The sequence below is a fragment of the Humulus lupulus genome, chromosome 3, assembly GCF_963169125.1.
Source record: "Humulus lupulus chromosome 3, drHumLupu1.1, whole genome shotgun sequence".
Lineage (NCBI taxonomy): Eukaryota > Viridiplantae > Streptophyta > Magnoliopsida > Rosales > Cannabaceae > Humulus > Humulus lupulus.
In genome coordinates, this window is record NC_084795.1 from 259,928,560 (window position 1) to 259,946,817 (window position 18,258).

Here is an 18,258-nt window from a genome sequence, read left to right on the forward strand (position 1 = left end):
CCTCCTCCGTTAGGTCTCCATTTTGTGATAACTGGACCAACACGTGTCACTCCGTGATTGGTCCAGCTCAATAATATTTTAAAAATAATTATGATTTGGACCAATAAAAACGTGACACGTGTCTGCCTAATCAGCTCATCAACAGAGCTAACGGAGGAGACTGACGGAATTACACTTTTACTGACTTTGGGTACTATTGCCACTAAAAATAAATATTGGGTCTATGCCGCGTACAAACCCAAACATTAGGTACTTATGCCACAATTATCCCATATTTTTTATATACATATCTTGACAAGGTCATACACAATTACACCACAATAGCATAAATTGTTATCCCTATTATACATATATCTATCAGAGGACACAGATTCTCTGTCCAATTTCCTTGTCCTAAACCATGTCTAGCCAATTACATTTAGCATCTCAATTAATAAATTAACAGTTTTTCACTCTCTGGTATCTCCCTTAGCTATCTGTTATCCTTAATAAACAAAATACTATTAATATACTTTTTCTACATGTGGTACAAGCACTCTGCAGTCTGCACCACCGATATAAATTTTTTTTATTACTTTTGTTTTTTTTTTCTGCATATAGCACAAATGACTTTTTCTTTACATCTACTTTTTTTTCTTCCACAAATTAGTACTAAACAATGTCAATTTTCTTTAACTTTCTATTTCTTTCTCCGTAGCTATTAATAATATTCCAAAATTCTCCATTAGTGTTATTTTATTATCATATATAAATATTTATATACTAAGTGTTTTTTTTAAATATATATTAAGTTCCACTAAAAAGAAAAGGATAGAAGGAAATAAAAAAGTTTTAGAAAGTAATTGTAGAAATATATGGGTTTGTTCGGTAAAACTTTAAAAAGTAGTTTTTTCAATTTTTAACTAAAAATCTGAAAATATAATTAAGAAAAGCGTTCGGTAAGTAACTTTTTCTTTTTATTTTTTTAATTTAAAAAGGGATAATTGTGACAAAAGTACCCAAAGTTTGGGTTTTGTACGCGATATAGACCCAAAGTTTATTTTTAGTGGCAAAAGTACCCATAGTACCAAAAAGTGTTATTCCGTTTGGTTTTCTCCGTTTGTGGCTTCTGGGTGTACACGTGTACGCACCAGATAATTCAGAACATTTCCTAAAACAAATGAAATTAAATAAATGGGAGCTTTTGTTTTAAACCTTCTACTTCACATCAGATGAAGCCATTGCCGTAAAAAACCATTCGAACGTGGCTTAGGAAGCCATTGCCGTCGACTTAACGTGGCTTAGGAAGCCATTGCCGTCGACTTAATAATCCATCGGTCGAGGGTCTGTGGCATTTTAAATGGCAGCAAAAGGTTCATTTTCATCTTCTTCGGGTGTGCACAATCGAGGAAGGAATAGGGATGAGTTTGATTGTGTGAGCTGTGATTGTGGATTGCAATCAGTCGTGAGGACTTCATGGACCAAGCAGAATCCTGGGAGAAGGTTCAGAACTTGCTCCAGAGTGAAAGTAAGTTTCAATTTTTTGTTTTTGATTGCGCGTTGCATTAGATTGGTGCTCCAGAGTGAAAGTAAGTTTCAATATGAAGCAAAATAGCATACTGAAATGTAAAACTAGATTGCAGCATTAAGACCAAAACCAAATTTAGATTAAAAGTCATATGTCTAAACCTATTTTTCGGAGATTGTTGTTATAGTTATCTTTCATTTTTTTTTTGTTCTTAACAATCTTACAGTCTGATGGGGGTTGTGATTTCTTTCGGTGGGTCGATTCAGAGTCTTCATCATCTCAAAGAGGTATGGTTCCAGGATGGGTGAGAAGCTTCGAGGCAGAGGATGGAAAACATGTTAAAAATGATGTTGCTTGTAATGTTTGTGCTCACTGTAATAATGGGATAACAATTATTATTAGTTGGGGAAAATTAATTTGTATTGTAATTGTTTTAGTTATATTATGGATCCTAAAGTAGTGTTGGTGTTTGGTTTGGAAAATGTAAACATTTGAGGCCTCCTTATTGGCCTCTGTATTGTAATTATGTTAGTTTTGAATGAATGCAATTTGGTGAATCTTGTTAGTCTTTATATTTGGTGCACTAGATAAAAACTCAAGTGTTATTTATTTTACAAATTGGTTTTCTTATTTCTCAATGGAATTGACAGAGAAAAGAAGTGCATCAATATTATTTCTTAATGATGTTCAACAACCTCCTGTAATGTTAAGCACATATTTTTTGCAAGAAAGATAATGCAATATATATTAGCTTCCTCTTGAACAAAACATGATGTTTTTGGTTACAAACCAAAAATTATAGAGGAGTGGCCTAATAACATATGTCATATGTTATAGATCAGTAAAAAGGCTATTGCCTAAACCAGATTACATAAAACTAAACAGATACAAAAAATTAGGCTATTGCATAAAACAGAGGTTGATGACAAAAAAAATTGGCCATCTGGTTTTACTGTTGCTGAGATTGTTGTGGTTGGGTTTGTGAGGTTGAACCACCTTGTGCATCCTCCCTTGCCTGTTGCTTAGCTCTTCTAGTGTTTCTTCTTACAGTTGATGGTGTTGGATTTTTCTTTGGTGGCCTTCCCATTCTTTTTCCTTTAACATTCTGCATGAGTATGAAAGGTAATAACATTAGTAGCCCCTCTATTTTGCTGCAATAGATTGCTACAACTATAGCAGTAAGATACCATATATCAAATTGCATACCTGATTACTATACCAAATTACAAGTAATAATTTCATACCAACTTAACATACAAACCAGATTTCACCATATTTTAACATATTTAAACATTTATACCTGATCCTTTGCTGGATTCTTACAAGAACGCTTTGAGTGCCCTACTGACCCACAATTGCTACAATGGTTAGGCTGGCCTACCCGACTTGCTTTAGTTGCAGTGGCTGGTGGAGGCTCATCTGTTTCCCTCCTGCGAGCTTTTTTTGGCCTCCCAGGAAACACAGACTCTGATGGTGGGTGTATGGGATTTTGGCATACATTTGGCCATTTATCAGGTGAGGGCATTGGTTCTATGATGCCAATGTATTGAGCCAAAAGGGTGTCCTTCTTATAAGCAACATCAACGAAGTCCATGATATTGAGATTACCACTCCATATGGCAGATAAGGCATGCCCACATGGTATCCCAGAGAGTTGGAAAAGTCTGCAAGTGCAGACCTTCTCAACCAAATTCACAGAAAAACACTCGAAGTCTTTATACTGCATCTGGAACCTATGAGTATCAGCCCTGGTGCATTGACAATGCCTGGCAACTGATTTATTCTTCTCTATCACTTTCATGATCATTTTCCCCACAGGCTGCACCCATTTGCTTACACTCTCTCGTTTCACATAGTACCTACTCATCAACCAATACCTAATTTTCTCAAGCAAAGTGATAATGGGCTTCTGTCTTGCATCCAATATTGCAGCGTTGAAGCTTTCACAGAGGTTTTTCAATAGCATGTCGCATTTAACATCGGTCTTGAAATGTAATATCCAACATTTTCATTATACATTTTTATTATAAATCAGAGTTTTAATACATAAAATGTACAAGTTTACAAATTTAAGAAATAGTAATGGAAAAATAGTGTTTAAAATATCATTTTATGTTTTTAATGAGATTAAAGAGAGAGAAACTTGAGTAGTCAAGTATTGGACCCAAATTGAGGATTTTTATAAAATTAAGAAAGTTTTGCTAAAGGGCTTATTTGAAAAGAATTTTAGTATTTTGGGTCCAAGTGTAATTTTAAAAAATAAAAAAATAAAAAAAAAAGAAAAGAAAAGGCTTCAGCCTTTCTTTTTACCCGAGCCCCTCTCTCTCTCTCCTCAGAAACTCTCTCTCTCTCTCTCTCTCTCTCTCTCTCTCTCTCTCTCTCTCTCTCTCTCTCTCTCTCTCTCTCTCTTTCTCTCTCTCTGCGTGCTACTGTTGCCGACGACGCAGGAGTACTTTTCGGCCACCACTTTTAGCCACGCGCCGGACCGTTGGATTCAGAGGCCTCCGAACTATTGTCCCACGCGGGAATCTAGAGCTCACTCGCCGATTAAACGCCTCAACCACTCGATTTAAGTTCGGCCACCCCGCGACTTCAAAGTTGCGATTCGGCCACCTCGGGCATCCGTTTTCCGATCCGTCACCACCATCGTGCTCCTCGTGTTGTGGGCTTCAAAACCCAATAACTTGTTCCTACATCTACCATAGTTGGGTGGTGGGCCCACCACAAGCCACCGCGATCCACCGTAGACCGACAGTCGAAACTTAGTGTTCGAGGTTCCGAAGTACGTTTTGAGTTTCAGAAAATCATCGTTTGACTTGTTGTGGAACCCGATCATTGTGGTATAATTTCTTTGACCAATATATTGTGATTTAATTGTGATTGATTAGAGTAATTGTTATTATGTGTATTTATAGTATATAATTATATATTATTGATATATGGAATATTTTTCTGTAATTATACTGGCTGTCTGGGATTATATATATTTCTGATACAGGTTTTGATTTTGGGTTTGTCCATTTTATAGCCGTTGTACTGTCCAATTTTCTAGAAAATATTAGATATTAAATAAATTATAAAAATACATATTTAATTGATTTTCTATTAATATGGAAATTATTATGATTAAGTAATTTTAATTATTATTGTTATTATTTTGTTAAGTAAATCAAGAATATAGTTTCACATATATATATATATATATATGAAAAGTGTGATTTATAGTAAACCTATTATTTAACAATTATTCTTATATATTAATATTTTGTTAATATTTGAATATTTAAAATAATATCAAATATTAGTTTCTTACAGTTATTGATATTTGTAAGACCAGCGAATTTTGGAAAAAGTATATTTATTATATCACTGAATTGATGTTATGACTAATTAATAATAATATAAATATTTATAATTATATTATTATCACAATATCGATTATTACAATTTTATGTTAAATATATAATTTCTTTTATAAAATGACTATTTGAATATATATACATTCCTGTACGTATTGCTATTGAAGTATTTTGTTATTAATATTGAAATAAGTTTATTTATAAACGATAATTATTATTGTTGTTGTGATTATTATTATTATTATTATCATAAGAGTACATTATCTTATGAGCAAGGTTTAAAGCATGGTTTTATATGAAGAGTTATTTGTATTACGTTGATAATAATTATTATTATCATTCATATAGTTTATGGTATTGTTAATATACACTATCAATAGTGTATATTTACGATTTTGATAGAATTTAATAAATGATGTGCCTTGAATAGGATTTGTATGGATTTGATTGATTGACTCTTGCTGAGCAATTTTAAATTAAGCTAAGGACCTAAGGTAAGTAAATCTCACCTTTTGTGCTTAAGTGTAAGATGCATGACTACATTGATTGTGTACATCTGATGAGTTAAGTATGGTATGATGCATATGATAAGTATGTGAAGAATGGTTATATGAATATCATGATAGTGTTGTGTGATATGAATTTGATGAATTTCGTGATATGTGAAAGACGTCTTACTTGGTTAAGATTGATATGAATTATGTGCAAGTATGTGTTCTTATGTTGATGAATATGTGGATTACTGTTATGTTCATGATTTTGTTGTATGTTATGATATATGAAGCGTTTAAGTTTTTAGGCTGGAAACCTTAGACCTGAGCCATAGCTCTACGTTAAGGTATAACAACGCCACCAACCCAAAGCTTCATGTATTATGACTAAAGATGTTTTGAGTTATATGAGATGTGATACAATGCCTTGATTGAATACCATCAACATGAATCATGAACATGAACATTGGCATTTCAGCATCAGCATGTATGCATGGCATGTACAGTTATGTGATACATTATTATGTGATATAAGACCATGCATATGAATATGAGAAAAGTTATGAAATTCCTTGAAAAGTCTTATGTAAAAGTGAACATTTTAATGACACAAGGCTTAAGCAAAGTGATAATAAGATGTTAAAAAAGGGTGCCACTGTTTTGATGAAGCAATCAAGTAAGTTCAGTAAAGAAGACGGAAGTCTATAAGACTTATAGTGGCTGCCCACTAGTGTGGGCTAGGTCAGAGTTGACCATTCAGATATGTTTGCCATGTTTCCGTCTTTCTCCTTCATATGTGTAATAAGTATGGCAGCTATGGCAACGATGAAATGAGTGTTATGATAAGCCTAGCTGTGATGATGGCTAGCCGGAGGAGAACCCATGGGATTCTATATGATATGTGTAACAAGCCCTGCAGGCATTGGCCGAATCAAACAGTGTGCACAAGTGATATTGGGCCCATAAAAATGTGAAACTAAAAGAAAGAGCATAAAAGTAAAGTTTGAAAGTGCATGAGCAATAAATGAAATGCATAAGTATATAAGTCAGCATATTAGTATGTGTGCACTAAAAACTCACGACATTCATGTGTATGTGTATGCATGAGATTTGCTTACTGAGCGTTAGCTCATTATGTTATTTTCCAACTTTTTTCCAGGTGTGGCTTTAGCTGTTGAGCAACTTGTGGAACACGGACTCAGTAGCAATGCAATAATGGTTTAGAGTTTTCATATGGCTACCTTAAATTTAAAGTATTCATACGTGCAATAATTTCTACTAATAAGTTTATATAAAAGTTTTAAATTTTTCTGTATTTCTTCGTATCATTTTATTTAATTCTTTTGGTCAAGTGCCTTACATACTCGTGAACCCTAGAATTACGAGTATGTGGCAGACGTATCCTACCTTAGGGACGTTACATGAAATGACTTTTGGACCATTCAGAGGGACTTTTCTTCATTAGCCAATCAAAGGCCTTCTCATTAACACCCTTCAGTTCAGCCATCTTTCTCTTGAATTCTTCAGGTGTTGATGCTCGCGCACATGCCCATAATTTTTGTTTTAGCAATAGACTGGGGAACTCCTTCTTGAAGTTAGAATGTAAATGCCTCATGCAGAATCTAATCTCTGCACCTTCAAAGAGGGTGGACAAGGCATTTGATAAGCCTTTCTGCCTATCACTGATCATTGTAAAATTTCTATGATCTACCTCACTCAAATCCTCCTTCAATAGAGTTAGAAACCATGTCCATGTTTCAGTGTTTTCCTTTTCACATATTGCATAAGCAATTGGGAACATAGAGTTCTCAGCATCAATACCAATAGCTGCAAGTAGTATCCCTTTGCAATACCCCTTTAAAAAACATCCATCCAAGCCAACCAAAGGCCTACAAGACTTAAAGCCATCTTTACATGCTTTTAAGCATATGTAGACCCTCTCAAACACCCTCTTATCAGCCACCATATTTCTTTTAATAATGGTAGTACTGCCTGGCATCAGTTTCATTAGTTGTTTGCAATAATCATCAAGCACTGCATATTGCTCAACCACAGAACCCTTAAGCATTAGCCGAGCCTTATTCTTTGCAGCATAAAATATGTGTCTACTAGTGTGAGAAAACTTACTGTTCGAAGTGAGTTCCTTGAAGTTTTCATAGTGCATGTTTGAGTTCATTCTGAATTGGGGTAAGAAGTGTTTTGCCAACCAAGGTGCATCCACCAGCTTGCTATTTAACCTAATCCCACAGTTGTGTTCATCCACCAAGGTGTTAATCCGAAATGTCAAATTATCCCTCTTTAGGACCCGAGCATACAAAGACCACCCACAGCCAGTGGCCTTACAAATAGCCTTTAACTTTGTATGATTATTGAAGAGGTAATTGAATTCTCTGTCTTTGCTTATGAAGTGTTCCTTTAGAGCTTCTCTAAGTTGTTCAACACTTGCAAATTCCAACCCAACACTAAACTTGAAATCAGCCCATTCATCAATAGGTACAAATTGCCTTCTACTTCTCCTAGGAATAGGCTCATCATCATCACTGTTTAGGCTGTTTAGATCTTCCTCATCTTCGAATCCATCTGAAATTTCCCCATCCACTTGAGTGTATACTTCATTCACAGTGCTCCACCATTGACTTGGTGGTGTTATGTTGTTCTCTTGCTGCCTAACTTCCTCTTCATCTAGGGCATATTATGGTTCCACAAAGTCACTTTCATTGGGCTGAGGTATATTAGGCCTCGATGACTGGCCCAAATCACCAACTTCTTGAGCTTCTGATTGGGCCCCATGCTGACCTTGGCCTAGTTTTTCCACTTGTGTAACCACTGGTTCTTCCATATCATCACCATCATCCTCACCATGGTCATCACCATCATCCTCACCATAATCCTCATTAGCAACATCCTCATAAACAGCCTCCCTAGTTTCATGCTTATTAGGGATATAAGGACCACTAACATACACATCCACATAACTATAACCCCATAACCGCATATCATCAAACATCTCCAGTACATCTTTATCAGTAACAATACTCTTACCATCCTTGATTGCTTGATTTTTTGATACAAACCAGAAATCAAATGGAAGTTGGTATCCAAGCTCTTTCACCAATCTTTCCATGTCCAATAGACCAAAACAGTCATACTCACAACCATAAAAAAAGGACACACTTCCACCCTCATATTTTCTATCCCCATCAATATTTGAACATGTACCCCCATGATGCACCACTAAAGTAAACATTTCAGAATTTTTTCCTATCCATTTAATACAAAAACCAATGTCAAAATTTATGACTATTACACATAAAACAAAACCAATTAAAAACCCCAAAACAGATAATAAAACCACACAAATTCAAAACACCCAAAACAGACATGTGGGACATAACAACATCTACTTTTGTTCAGTTTTGGGATAGCACACCAAAGCATTCGATGCTACAACACAAGAAAATAACAAAAAAATATGTGTCTGCTAGTGTGGGGCAGCACACCAAAGCACCCCATCAAATGGAGCTTCGAACTCTATGAAATAGAACATAAAAAATTACCATAACTGGGACCAGGCTCTGAAGCAAGCCTCCACGGCATCGTCAGGCGAAGTCACTGTCGAAATGGGTCAGGTGGTGGTCGGAACAGCTCCGGTTTCAAACTCAGGTGGTGGTCGGTCGGTTTCAGACACAACTTTGTGTATTTTGGGTTCATATCGTGTTTTAAAACAAAAGCTCCCATTTATTTATTTTCATTTGTTTTAGGAAATATTTTGAATTATCTGGTGCGTACAGGTGTACACCCAGAAGCCACAAACGGAACCAAACGGAATAACACTTTTTGGTATTATAGGTACTTTTGCCACTAAAAATAAACTTTTGATTTATGCCGCGTACAAAACCCAAACTTTGGGTACTTTTGCCACAATTATCCCATTTAAAAATAACATTAAGTAAATTTTGAAAACAGAATTTTGTTTCTTTTAAATTTTTTTTAAAACTCATTTTTCACTTCACTATCTCTTCTCTCGTCTTCTTCAAGCAGCACTACAACGACGATTTCTTTTTCTCTCATCCATGGCTTCCACTCTCCTCTCAGATTTCTTTAGGTAAGATTATCGTCTCATTCTCTAATGTCTTTATGATCTATTTCACTCTCTTTCAATTTCAATCTGTAAAATTTAGCAAAAATTTAGACTCTTGTATTACGTCCCCTCTTCTTCTCTTCTTCATTCTTTTATGGATTCTTGTATTACTTCCAATTGTTACTTATTTGAGATTTTTTTTTAGTTGGGATTGTTTTGTGTGCATGCTGCTCAAAAACCCTTCTCGCTTCTTGCAAAAAATTTGAGCTTTTGTGCTCTGGGATTACTGCATTGTTTGGTTTTCATGGTCACTAGTGAATTCTTTTTCTTCACAGCCTTTGTTTTTTGATCATAAGGGAACGATAGGTAAAAAGTTGGGAATGAAAAATAATGAATTTTGATTCTGATAGATGTTTCTGTCTTTTTAATTAAAATTTAACCTCGTTTTTTCTTAACAAATTGTTGATTTTTGGATTATATTTGTTTGTTTGTCTGTTTATCCTTTACAGCCATTTTGTATATTTGTTTTGAAGGGTTTGTTGCCCGAGGATGTTGAGATTGTGGGTCTTATTCTCTGGTTTGTCAAACTTTTTTACTTGTATACAATGTTGTCGTAGTCCTTTTACAAGTGATGTCCAATAACTATTGTAGTGAAGTAATAATGCATATGCAAAGTTTAGAATAGAAGTGTAATTGATTGTCTTTCATTGTCATTCTATAGATTAACTCAATTTAGCTTGTGTGACTATGTTTACAGTTTCATATTTTCAAAATATTTTTTGAAATCAAAGGTAGAATTTAAAAAAGGGTAATACATGTAGGAAAAACATAACTTATATAATACTTGAATAAACGCAATATGATAAATACAATATTTATATCTACTAAATTAAAGATACATAAATATTATAATTATAAATAATACAATATAAATAACTTATAATATATATAACAATATTATAATTATAAATAACTTATAATATATATATAACAATATAATATTATAATTATAAATAACTTATAATATATATAACAATATAATACTATAATTATAAATAACAATATTATAATTATAAATAACTTATAATATATATAACAATATAATATTATAATTATAAATAACTTATAATATATATAACAATATAATATTATAATTATAAATAACAATATATAAATAACTATAATATAAATAGCAATTATAATTAATTTACACAATAATTATAAAGAACAAAATTAAAAGCCGAGGCCTGTGTAACACACAGTTTCCTTAAAACAGATTCGCCGCCTCTACGAGGTTTCGACGTCTTTCTCCCAGGATACAACGGTGAACGACAAGTAACTCAATTACTTCGCCGAACCAAATATGCCCGAACTCTATCACACTAGAACAAATCTAAGAACTCTAAAGAGTAGAAAAGAAAAAACAATACTGAAAATATATATATCTTAATCTCCAATGGAAGACAAATATATATAACAACATATGTTTTGGTGTAAAAATAAACTAAGACCACTATGGTCTATATATAGTTTCTAACTATGGAGATTTTTCATTCACAAACATTGTGGGACAAATAAAAATTACTATTCACTATTGATTTTTTCTAACAATCCCCCACATGAATGAAAAAACTGACTCAAGAAAAACCAACAGATGGTTTAGACCTAGGTGTAGAGTTCAACGTTAGAAGCCTGCATAGGATAGGTAGGTGTTACCCTTTGAACCTTCCCTTGTGTAAGTATATTTACTTTACTGGCTGATCAGTAGACGCGATGTCTTTGAACTGTTCTGCCGTTCGTGTAAACGATGATATACCACACACAGGAATCTTCCTGACATATATTGGTTCTCAAGATTATGTTCGTTTTGGCCCTGAACATTTCCCTGGTTCTGCAAGAGATATTCTAGGAATTGAGCCCTTATTCAATCCCTATAGAAGCGACCCATCTTCTCTCTCACATAGGTGATTTTTCTTAATTAAGAGTAACCCGTATTACTCTGCTCGACATTTCGATGCATAAGAAATCATTAAAAGCATAGCTTAACCTTTTCCTTACGGTTATCACTGTTTCATCATAGGAATGGACAATGAGGATAACCCCCACAGTGATCCAACATAGTCTTTACAGTTTTAGTTGTCCCTTTGAACCTAGATCTTGGGATCTCCAGTCAACTAGGTGGGGTGTCTACTGTATTGACTTTATTCATTCATGGGCTTTAGACCCATTCCCCTCGATGATTTTTCAACCAACTCTCTATTTAACCCTTTGGTTAGCGGATCCGCAATATTATCCTTTGACTTCACATAGTCAATAGAGATAACTCCAGTTGAGAGTAGTTGTCTAATGGTATTGTGTCTACGACGTATATGTCTAGACTTACCATTATACATATTATTATGCGCCCTACCAATTGCAGATTGACTATCGCAATGTAAGCCAATAGCTGGCATTGGTTTAGGCCATTTTGGAATATCTTCTAAAAATTGACGAAGCCATTCAGCTTCTTCGCCACACTTGTCTAAGGCAATAAACTCAGATTCCATCGTGGATCTAGCTATTACCGTTTGTTTAGAAGATTTCCATGATACAACTGCACCACCGAGTGTGAACACATATCCACTCATAGATTTTAAATCTTTCATGTCAAATTTCTAGTTCAACATACTCTTGATAGATTTGATCATCTTATCACTGCTTCCAACAATGATCATGCCATTTACATAAAGACAAAAATTGACATAGTCATTATCTGTTTCTTTAACATAAATTTAAGTTGATTCTCAACTTCGGTCTTATGGAGAACAAATTTCTCTATAGCCTCGGTTTTGCTTTTTAGCAAATACACATAGCAATATTTAATGCTATTATCGACAAAAGTAATAAGATACTTATTGTCTCCCATTGTTTGAACAAACTTTAAATCACATACATCGCTATGGATTAAATTTAGGGGTTCATTATTCCTTTCAATCGTTTTGAAGGAAGACCTTGTTAGTTTTGCCTCAACACAGGTTTCACACTTATGATTTGAATCAATGTGGAATTTTGGTATGTGATTCAAGTTAATTAATCTCCGTAGAGTATCATAATTAACATGTCCTAGTCTACCATGCCAAACATTGGAAGACTCAAGCAAGTAAGTAGAAGAGTTATTAACTTTATTGATAATTGGTTTAACAACCATTACACTGAGTTTAAACAACCCATCAGTTACATAACCACTTCCCACAAACATTCCACTTTTGGACAGAACAACTTTGTCTGACTCAAACACAATTCGGAATCCATGTTTGTTCAACAGTGAACCAGACACTAGGTTTTTCCGGATCTCTGGTACGTACAGTACGTTGTTCAGAGTCAGCTCCTTTCCAGAAGTCATTTTTAGGATCACACTTCCTTGACCCGCAATTTTAGATGTGGCAGAATTTCCCATGAAAATCTTCTCGCCATTATCTACCTGTTCAAAAGATTTGAACAGACTCTTGTTTGAGCATACATGCCGAGTGGCACCAGTATCAATCCACCACTCCATTGGGTTGGAATTGACTAGATTTATCTCAGACACCATGGTTGATAGATTTATTAGATCAAACTTAAAGAAAATTCTTAGGTTAGCCTCGAAGGGTAAAAAACCCAACCATTCGTGGTCTAACCTCTCGTAGAATATTTCTATTAAGTATTTATCCAGCCTCAAATATCTCTACTAGATAATTTCCAAAGAACACTAGAAGAAGGGTCTAGCCCCTGCCTCAGCAGTCTAGTTTCTTTGAAAATATTCAGTTCCCAGAACTTCTCTAGTGAGATTTAAGTTCAAACGAACTTTTCACAATAACAATATCTTTCAATATATAGATATAGGAATATCACTAATAGATATATTCAAATATTATATTTAAACAATAATCTGTTTTAAGATTGTAAGAAAAACATAACTTATATAATACTTGAATAAACGCAATATGATAAATACAATATTTATATCTACTAAATTAAAGATACATAAATATTATAATTATAAATAATACAATATAAATAACTTATAATATATATAACAATATTATAATTATAAATAACTTATAATATATATATAACAATATAATATTATAATTATAAATAACTTATAATATATATAACAATATAATACTATAATTATAAATAACAATATTATAATTATAAATAACTTATAATATATATAACAATATAATATTATAATTATAAATAACTTATAATATATATAACAATATAATATTATAATTATAAATAACAATATATAAATAACTATAATATAAATAGCAATTATAATTAATTTACACAATAATTATAAAGAACAAAATTAAAAGCCGAGGCCTGTGTAACACTAAAACAAATCTAAGAACTCTAAAGAGTAGAAAAGAAAAAACAATACTAAAAATATATATATCTTAATCTCCAATGGAAGACAAATATATATAACAACATATGTTTTGGTGTAAAAATAAACTAAGACCACTATGGTCTATATATAGTTTCTAACTATGGAGATTTTTCATTCACAAACATTGTGGGACTAATAAAAATTACTATTCACTATTGATTTTTTCTAACAATACATTGTTGGGAAATGAATTATGGTTGTTATTCTGTACTTATAGTGGTGATTTATAACTATGAATAGCAAGATTAGTGTTCAAATTTGTGTACTCAGCAAGGTTATTTCTTGTACAATTCATGAAATCAGATTCCTAGAGGTTAGCTATGGAAATTGGAGAATCCACAGATGTTGATGTGCGAAAGAATGCGCTCACGCCTAATAAGGCTATTATATATCAGAAGTTTGGTAATGAGGCATGCTTTAAAGTTGAGGAAGTACAGGAATCTAACCAAAATGAATGCCCGGTATTGGCTATTATACAGAGAGGTCCTTGCCTGTACCGTTGCTCATTGCAGCTTCCTGGAATTTTTGTTAGCTCTGGAACTTTTAAAAAGAAGAAGGAAGCTAAGCAATCGGCCTCAGAATTCAAACACTAACTATTATAATTGAATGCAGTATTTATGGTTATAGTATCAACTTACAAGTGTTGTTTTCAGTTGCAAATAAGGAAACAATTACACCATCCAAGCGAAAGACAAACCCTTGTGTAAAAGTTGAGTCTTCTTTAAATTAAATTTCACAGAACCTGATTGCAAAGATAGAACAAGAGAAAATTAAAGTTGAACCTTCAGGTGTGTCTATGATTCAAGAATAATGTAAAACATTCTTAAGAAAAGTTAGCTTACATTTTGTTTATAAATTAAGGTACTAATAAGAGGCCTTCAACTTCAGGACTTAGCAGAGCTTTTGAATCAGGTAGCCAGTTCTTCTAAAAAAAATCCTTACTTCCAAGTGGTGTTGCGATCGAATCACGTGCATGGATGTGAATTGATATGTTTAAATTGGTGCTCTTATAAATATATGGTTTAGTTATAAATCCATACTAATTTGTATAGAAATTGTTTTTGAGTACTTGTAATGAGAGTTACATATTAATTCTTCTTTGTGCAGCATATTCCATTTACTTTTGGAATGCATTATTTTGAGGAAAAGACACAAACTGTGATGCTTTGGGTTGGTCAGAAATATTTGGTAAGTTATTGGCTTATAAATCAGAATATAAGTTTTCTGCTGGGTAGACAACTCTCTTCAGCCAAGAGATGTATGCATCTTTGAGCTGATTAAGAGAAATCAATCTAAGATGAAAGTTTACATATTTAGACAATCTGGTTTGGCTCAAGAGTAGTAATTGTTGTAAACTTGTGATTATGCAAATCTTAAGAATCATTTTGGGATAAACGAATTTTCCACTTATATACAGATTAGTTTAGCTAGTATTTATAAGTTGTCATCGTGTTAAATACTAATACTACAAGTCGTTTTAAGGAGTCTTATTGAAAATGACACTAGCTGCTGAAATGTCATATAACATAATTAACAACATCCTCCTCAAACTCTATATATCCTTTAGCTAGTATTTATCTGTGCGAAAAAGAAAGTAAACAAACTTCTTTAAAAAACATGAAAACATAAAGAGTAAAAAGAAATAGCCATGTAGCAATAGTCATGCAATTTATTGCATATTATCCCGACAAAAGAAATGCATATATCCAATTTTTCAATAGGTGTTTCATTCTAAGCTCTACCAGTAGGGCTCTTAGTGTTATCGATTCGTGAACAGTTTTTGACGCGATTTTTTTTAATGAGCGTGTATATTGTAGCTATTTAGAGCATTCTACAAATTTTCAGAAAATTCTGAATAGTTTATAGTACCGAAAACTAGGTTCAAACATGTTGCTTTCCACACACATAAAAAAAAATTAGTCACTCGTGCAACATGTTTGAACTTAGTTTTCGGTACTGTAAACTATTCGAAATTTTCTAAAAATTTGCAAAATGCTCTAAATAACTACAATATACATGGTCATAAAAAAGACAGCACCGAAAACTGTTAACGGGTCGAGAATACTGAGAGCCCCACCAGTAGGGCTTAAAGTGAAGCCCCTATAGGAGAATTCCTCAATATATTTATATAGTTTTATTGAAGGAAAAAGAGAAACAAAAAAAAAAAAATTTGACAAAACAAACTAAAATAAAAAGTTAAGAAAATATAATTTTTATAGAGGATGGCTACGGAGACCCTCAAACACACCATCTTTTGCACTCTCTTCTTAGCATAATGACATGTGCCATCTTTTAAGCCTTGTTTTTAAAAATAATAATTAGTCATAATATTTTAACTTTATTACAATTATGTCATTATAATTGAATTCGCTCGTCATTTTTTTTATTTATGAGGAATTAAAATTAGAAGAAAAAAAATCATGTTTTTTCTAAAGAACTTTTTATAATTATGCAACTATTAAAATAATCATACTTGGGAATTCTTTTGGAACCTATGTGTGAGGTGTATCTTGCTGGTGGCACCTCCTCCAAAATGGGATAGGGCCTCTTCAGCAAGGTACATGCCTCAAGGGGTTCGTGGGGACTTGACAAGGTGGTCCTTAGAATTGGCCAAGAGAGAGGTCCCTGAGGCATGCAATGCCTCAAGGCTACGCGCGAGGCATGCAAGTCTCGTGGAGGCGCAACATGGTGGCAGCGCGCGAGGCCCTCTTGGTCGAGACACCAACGCGTGCGCGAGGCACTCCTGGCAGCGCGTGAGGCCCTCCTGGCCAAGACGCCAGCGCGCGAGGCTCCTTGGCTGAATATGAGGTGGGATGATCCCGTTGGGCACGCGGGTCTCGCGGAGGTGCAACATGGTGGCAGCGCGTGAGACCCTTCTGGCCGAAACGCTAGGCGCGAGGCGCAAGGGTGCGTGGCGCCTGGGCATAAGGTGACTTAGTCTCCAGTAAGGCAGAGACCTACGAGGCTTTGAGAGTTTTGGCCAGAACGTGGTCTCGTGAGATCTATTGGCACGAGCCCGATAACATGACTAAGTGACCCTTACCATATAAAAAAATGGGTTGAGGGTTTATTTACTAAATATTTTTACATAAATATAAGATAAATAACAAAAGGAAAAACAGCTTTATTAACATAAATCTATAAATATAAGAAATATAAAGATAAATAAAAAAAATAGTACATGCCTAATTAAAAAAAAATGGCACAGTAGTGTCTATAAGTAATATATTTTTTAAGATATATATTTAATATATAGCAAAATGAGAGAAAAATGTATTATATATAATTATAATAAAGTTAAAATATTATAACTATTTATTTTATAAAAATAGACATTATTTAAAAAATGATAGATGTAATTGTAATTTTATTAGATTAGATTAGATTTAATAAAATAAAATAGAGAGTTGAGTAAAGGGACCATTCTCTTTTTTATATTATATGCACTTATAGTTAATATAATATTTATTATAAATAAGGATTGGTTTGTTGAGTCTTTCAGACTTCTTGGTACACGTGTAAAAGAAAAAGAACGCATAGTGTATTAAGGGTAATACATAAGTAAAAAAGGCATTTTCAAAAAAAAAAAAACAAGGTAAAAGGGGAGATAACGTTAAGTGGAAGCTGTTAACTCATTAATTGAGATGGCTAAATGTGATTCATTAGACCGGATTTACGACAGGAAAATTGTACATAGGAACTGAGTCCATCTATGAGCAGCAACACTAGTATGTTTAAAAAAAGTTTGAAATATACCATGAATACAAATAATTACAAATATATGATGCTCTCAAAACAATACACAAAGATTAGGAAAAGTAAATAAAACAATAATACAATTTATTAATGTATTAATTCGGTCTCTAATAAGTAATGAAGAACATTTTTTATGTCAGAAGTATGATAAAATTTTATTTTATCGCTTACTCATAAAAAAAGAAACATCAATAATTGATATAATTTAATTATATTGATGTGATATAATAATATTCAATTATTTTCTTTTCAATTTTTGTATTTTTATTTATTTAAAATAAATGTATTATTAATATTAAATAAATATTTATACTTGCATAAATTATAATATTTTTAATAAATATAATCTATTTCTATACTAGTAGTTATATATTTTTTCTAATATTTGTTACCAATCTAACATTTTTGTATATATTAGTTACAAAATAAAATAGTATCTTTTAATAAGAAACTTAGTTTTATAAATTTTTTTACAAACATGTACTAAATTCACAAGTTAATTTTATAAATTTTTGTAACAATCATGTTAAATAAATTTTATAAATATTTATGTAAATGTTAGTTACAAAAATAAACTTTTTGGTTGTGAAATTAGTTTTGTAAATTGTTGTTACAAAATGTAAAACTTGTTTAAAAAAAATATTGTA

General features: G+C 32.8%; 3 protein-coding genes across 3 annotated transcripts; 1 reads left to right on the forward strand and 2 right to left on the reverse strand.

Moving 5' to 3' along the window:
• Nucleotides 1–1,339: 1,339 nt before the first annotated feature.
• On the forward strand, nucleotides 1,340–2,368 carry LOC133825609 (uncharacterized). Its single transcript, XM_062258525.1, has 3 exons — nucleotides 1,340–1,507; nucleotides 1,734–1,868; nucleotides 2,345–2,368. The coding sequence occupies exons 1-3, from the start codon at nucleotides 1,340–1,342 to the stop codon at nucleotides 2,366–2,368; spliced, it is 327 nt and encodes a 108-aa protein (XP_062114509.1).
• Nucleotides 2,369–2,456: 88 nt separating this feature from the next.
• Nucleotides 2,457–3,473, reverse strand: LOC133825610 (uncharacterized). Its single transcript, XM_062258526.1, has 2 exons — nucleotides 2,808–3,473; nucleotides 2,457–2,612 (listed from the first exon to the last, which is right to left on the reverse strand). Exons 1-2 carry the CDS (start codon nucleotides 3,471–3,473, stop codon nucleotides 2,457–2,459), a joined length of 822 nt encoding a protein of 273 aa, XP_062114510.1.
• Nucleotides 3,474–6,774: 3,301 nt separating this feature from the next.
• Nucleotides 6,775–8,481, reverse strand: LOC133825611 (uncharacterized). The gene is made up of 2 exons (XM_062258527.1): nucleotides 8,154–8,481; nucleotides 6,775–8,039 (listed from the first exon to the last, which is right to left on the reverse strand). Exons 1-2 carry the CDS (start codon nucleotides 8,479–8,481, stop codon nucleotides 6,775–6,777), a joined length of 1,593 nt encoding a protein of 530 aa, XP_062114511.1.
• Between the last annotated feature and the right edge of the window lie 9,777 nt (nucleotides 8,482–18,258).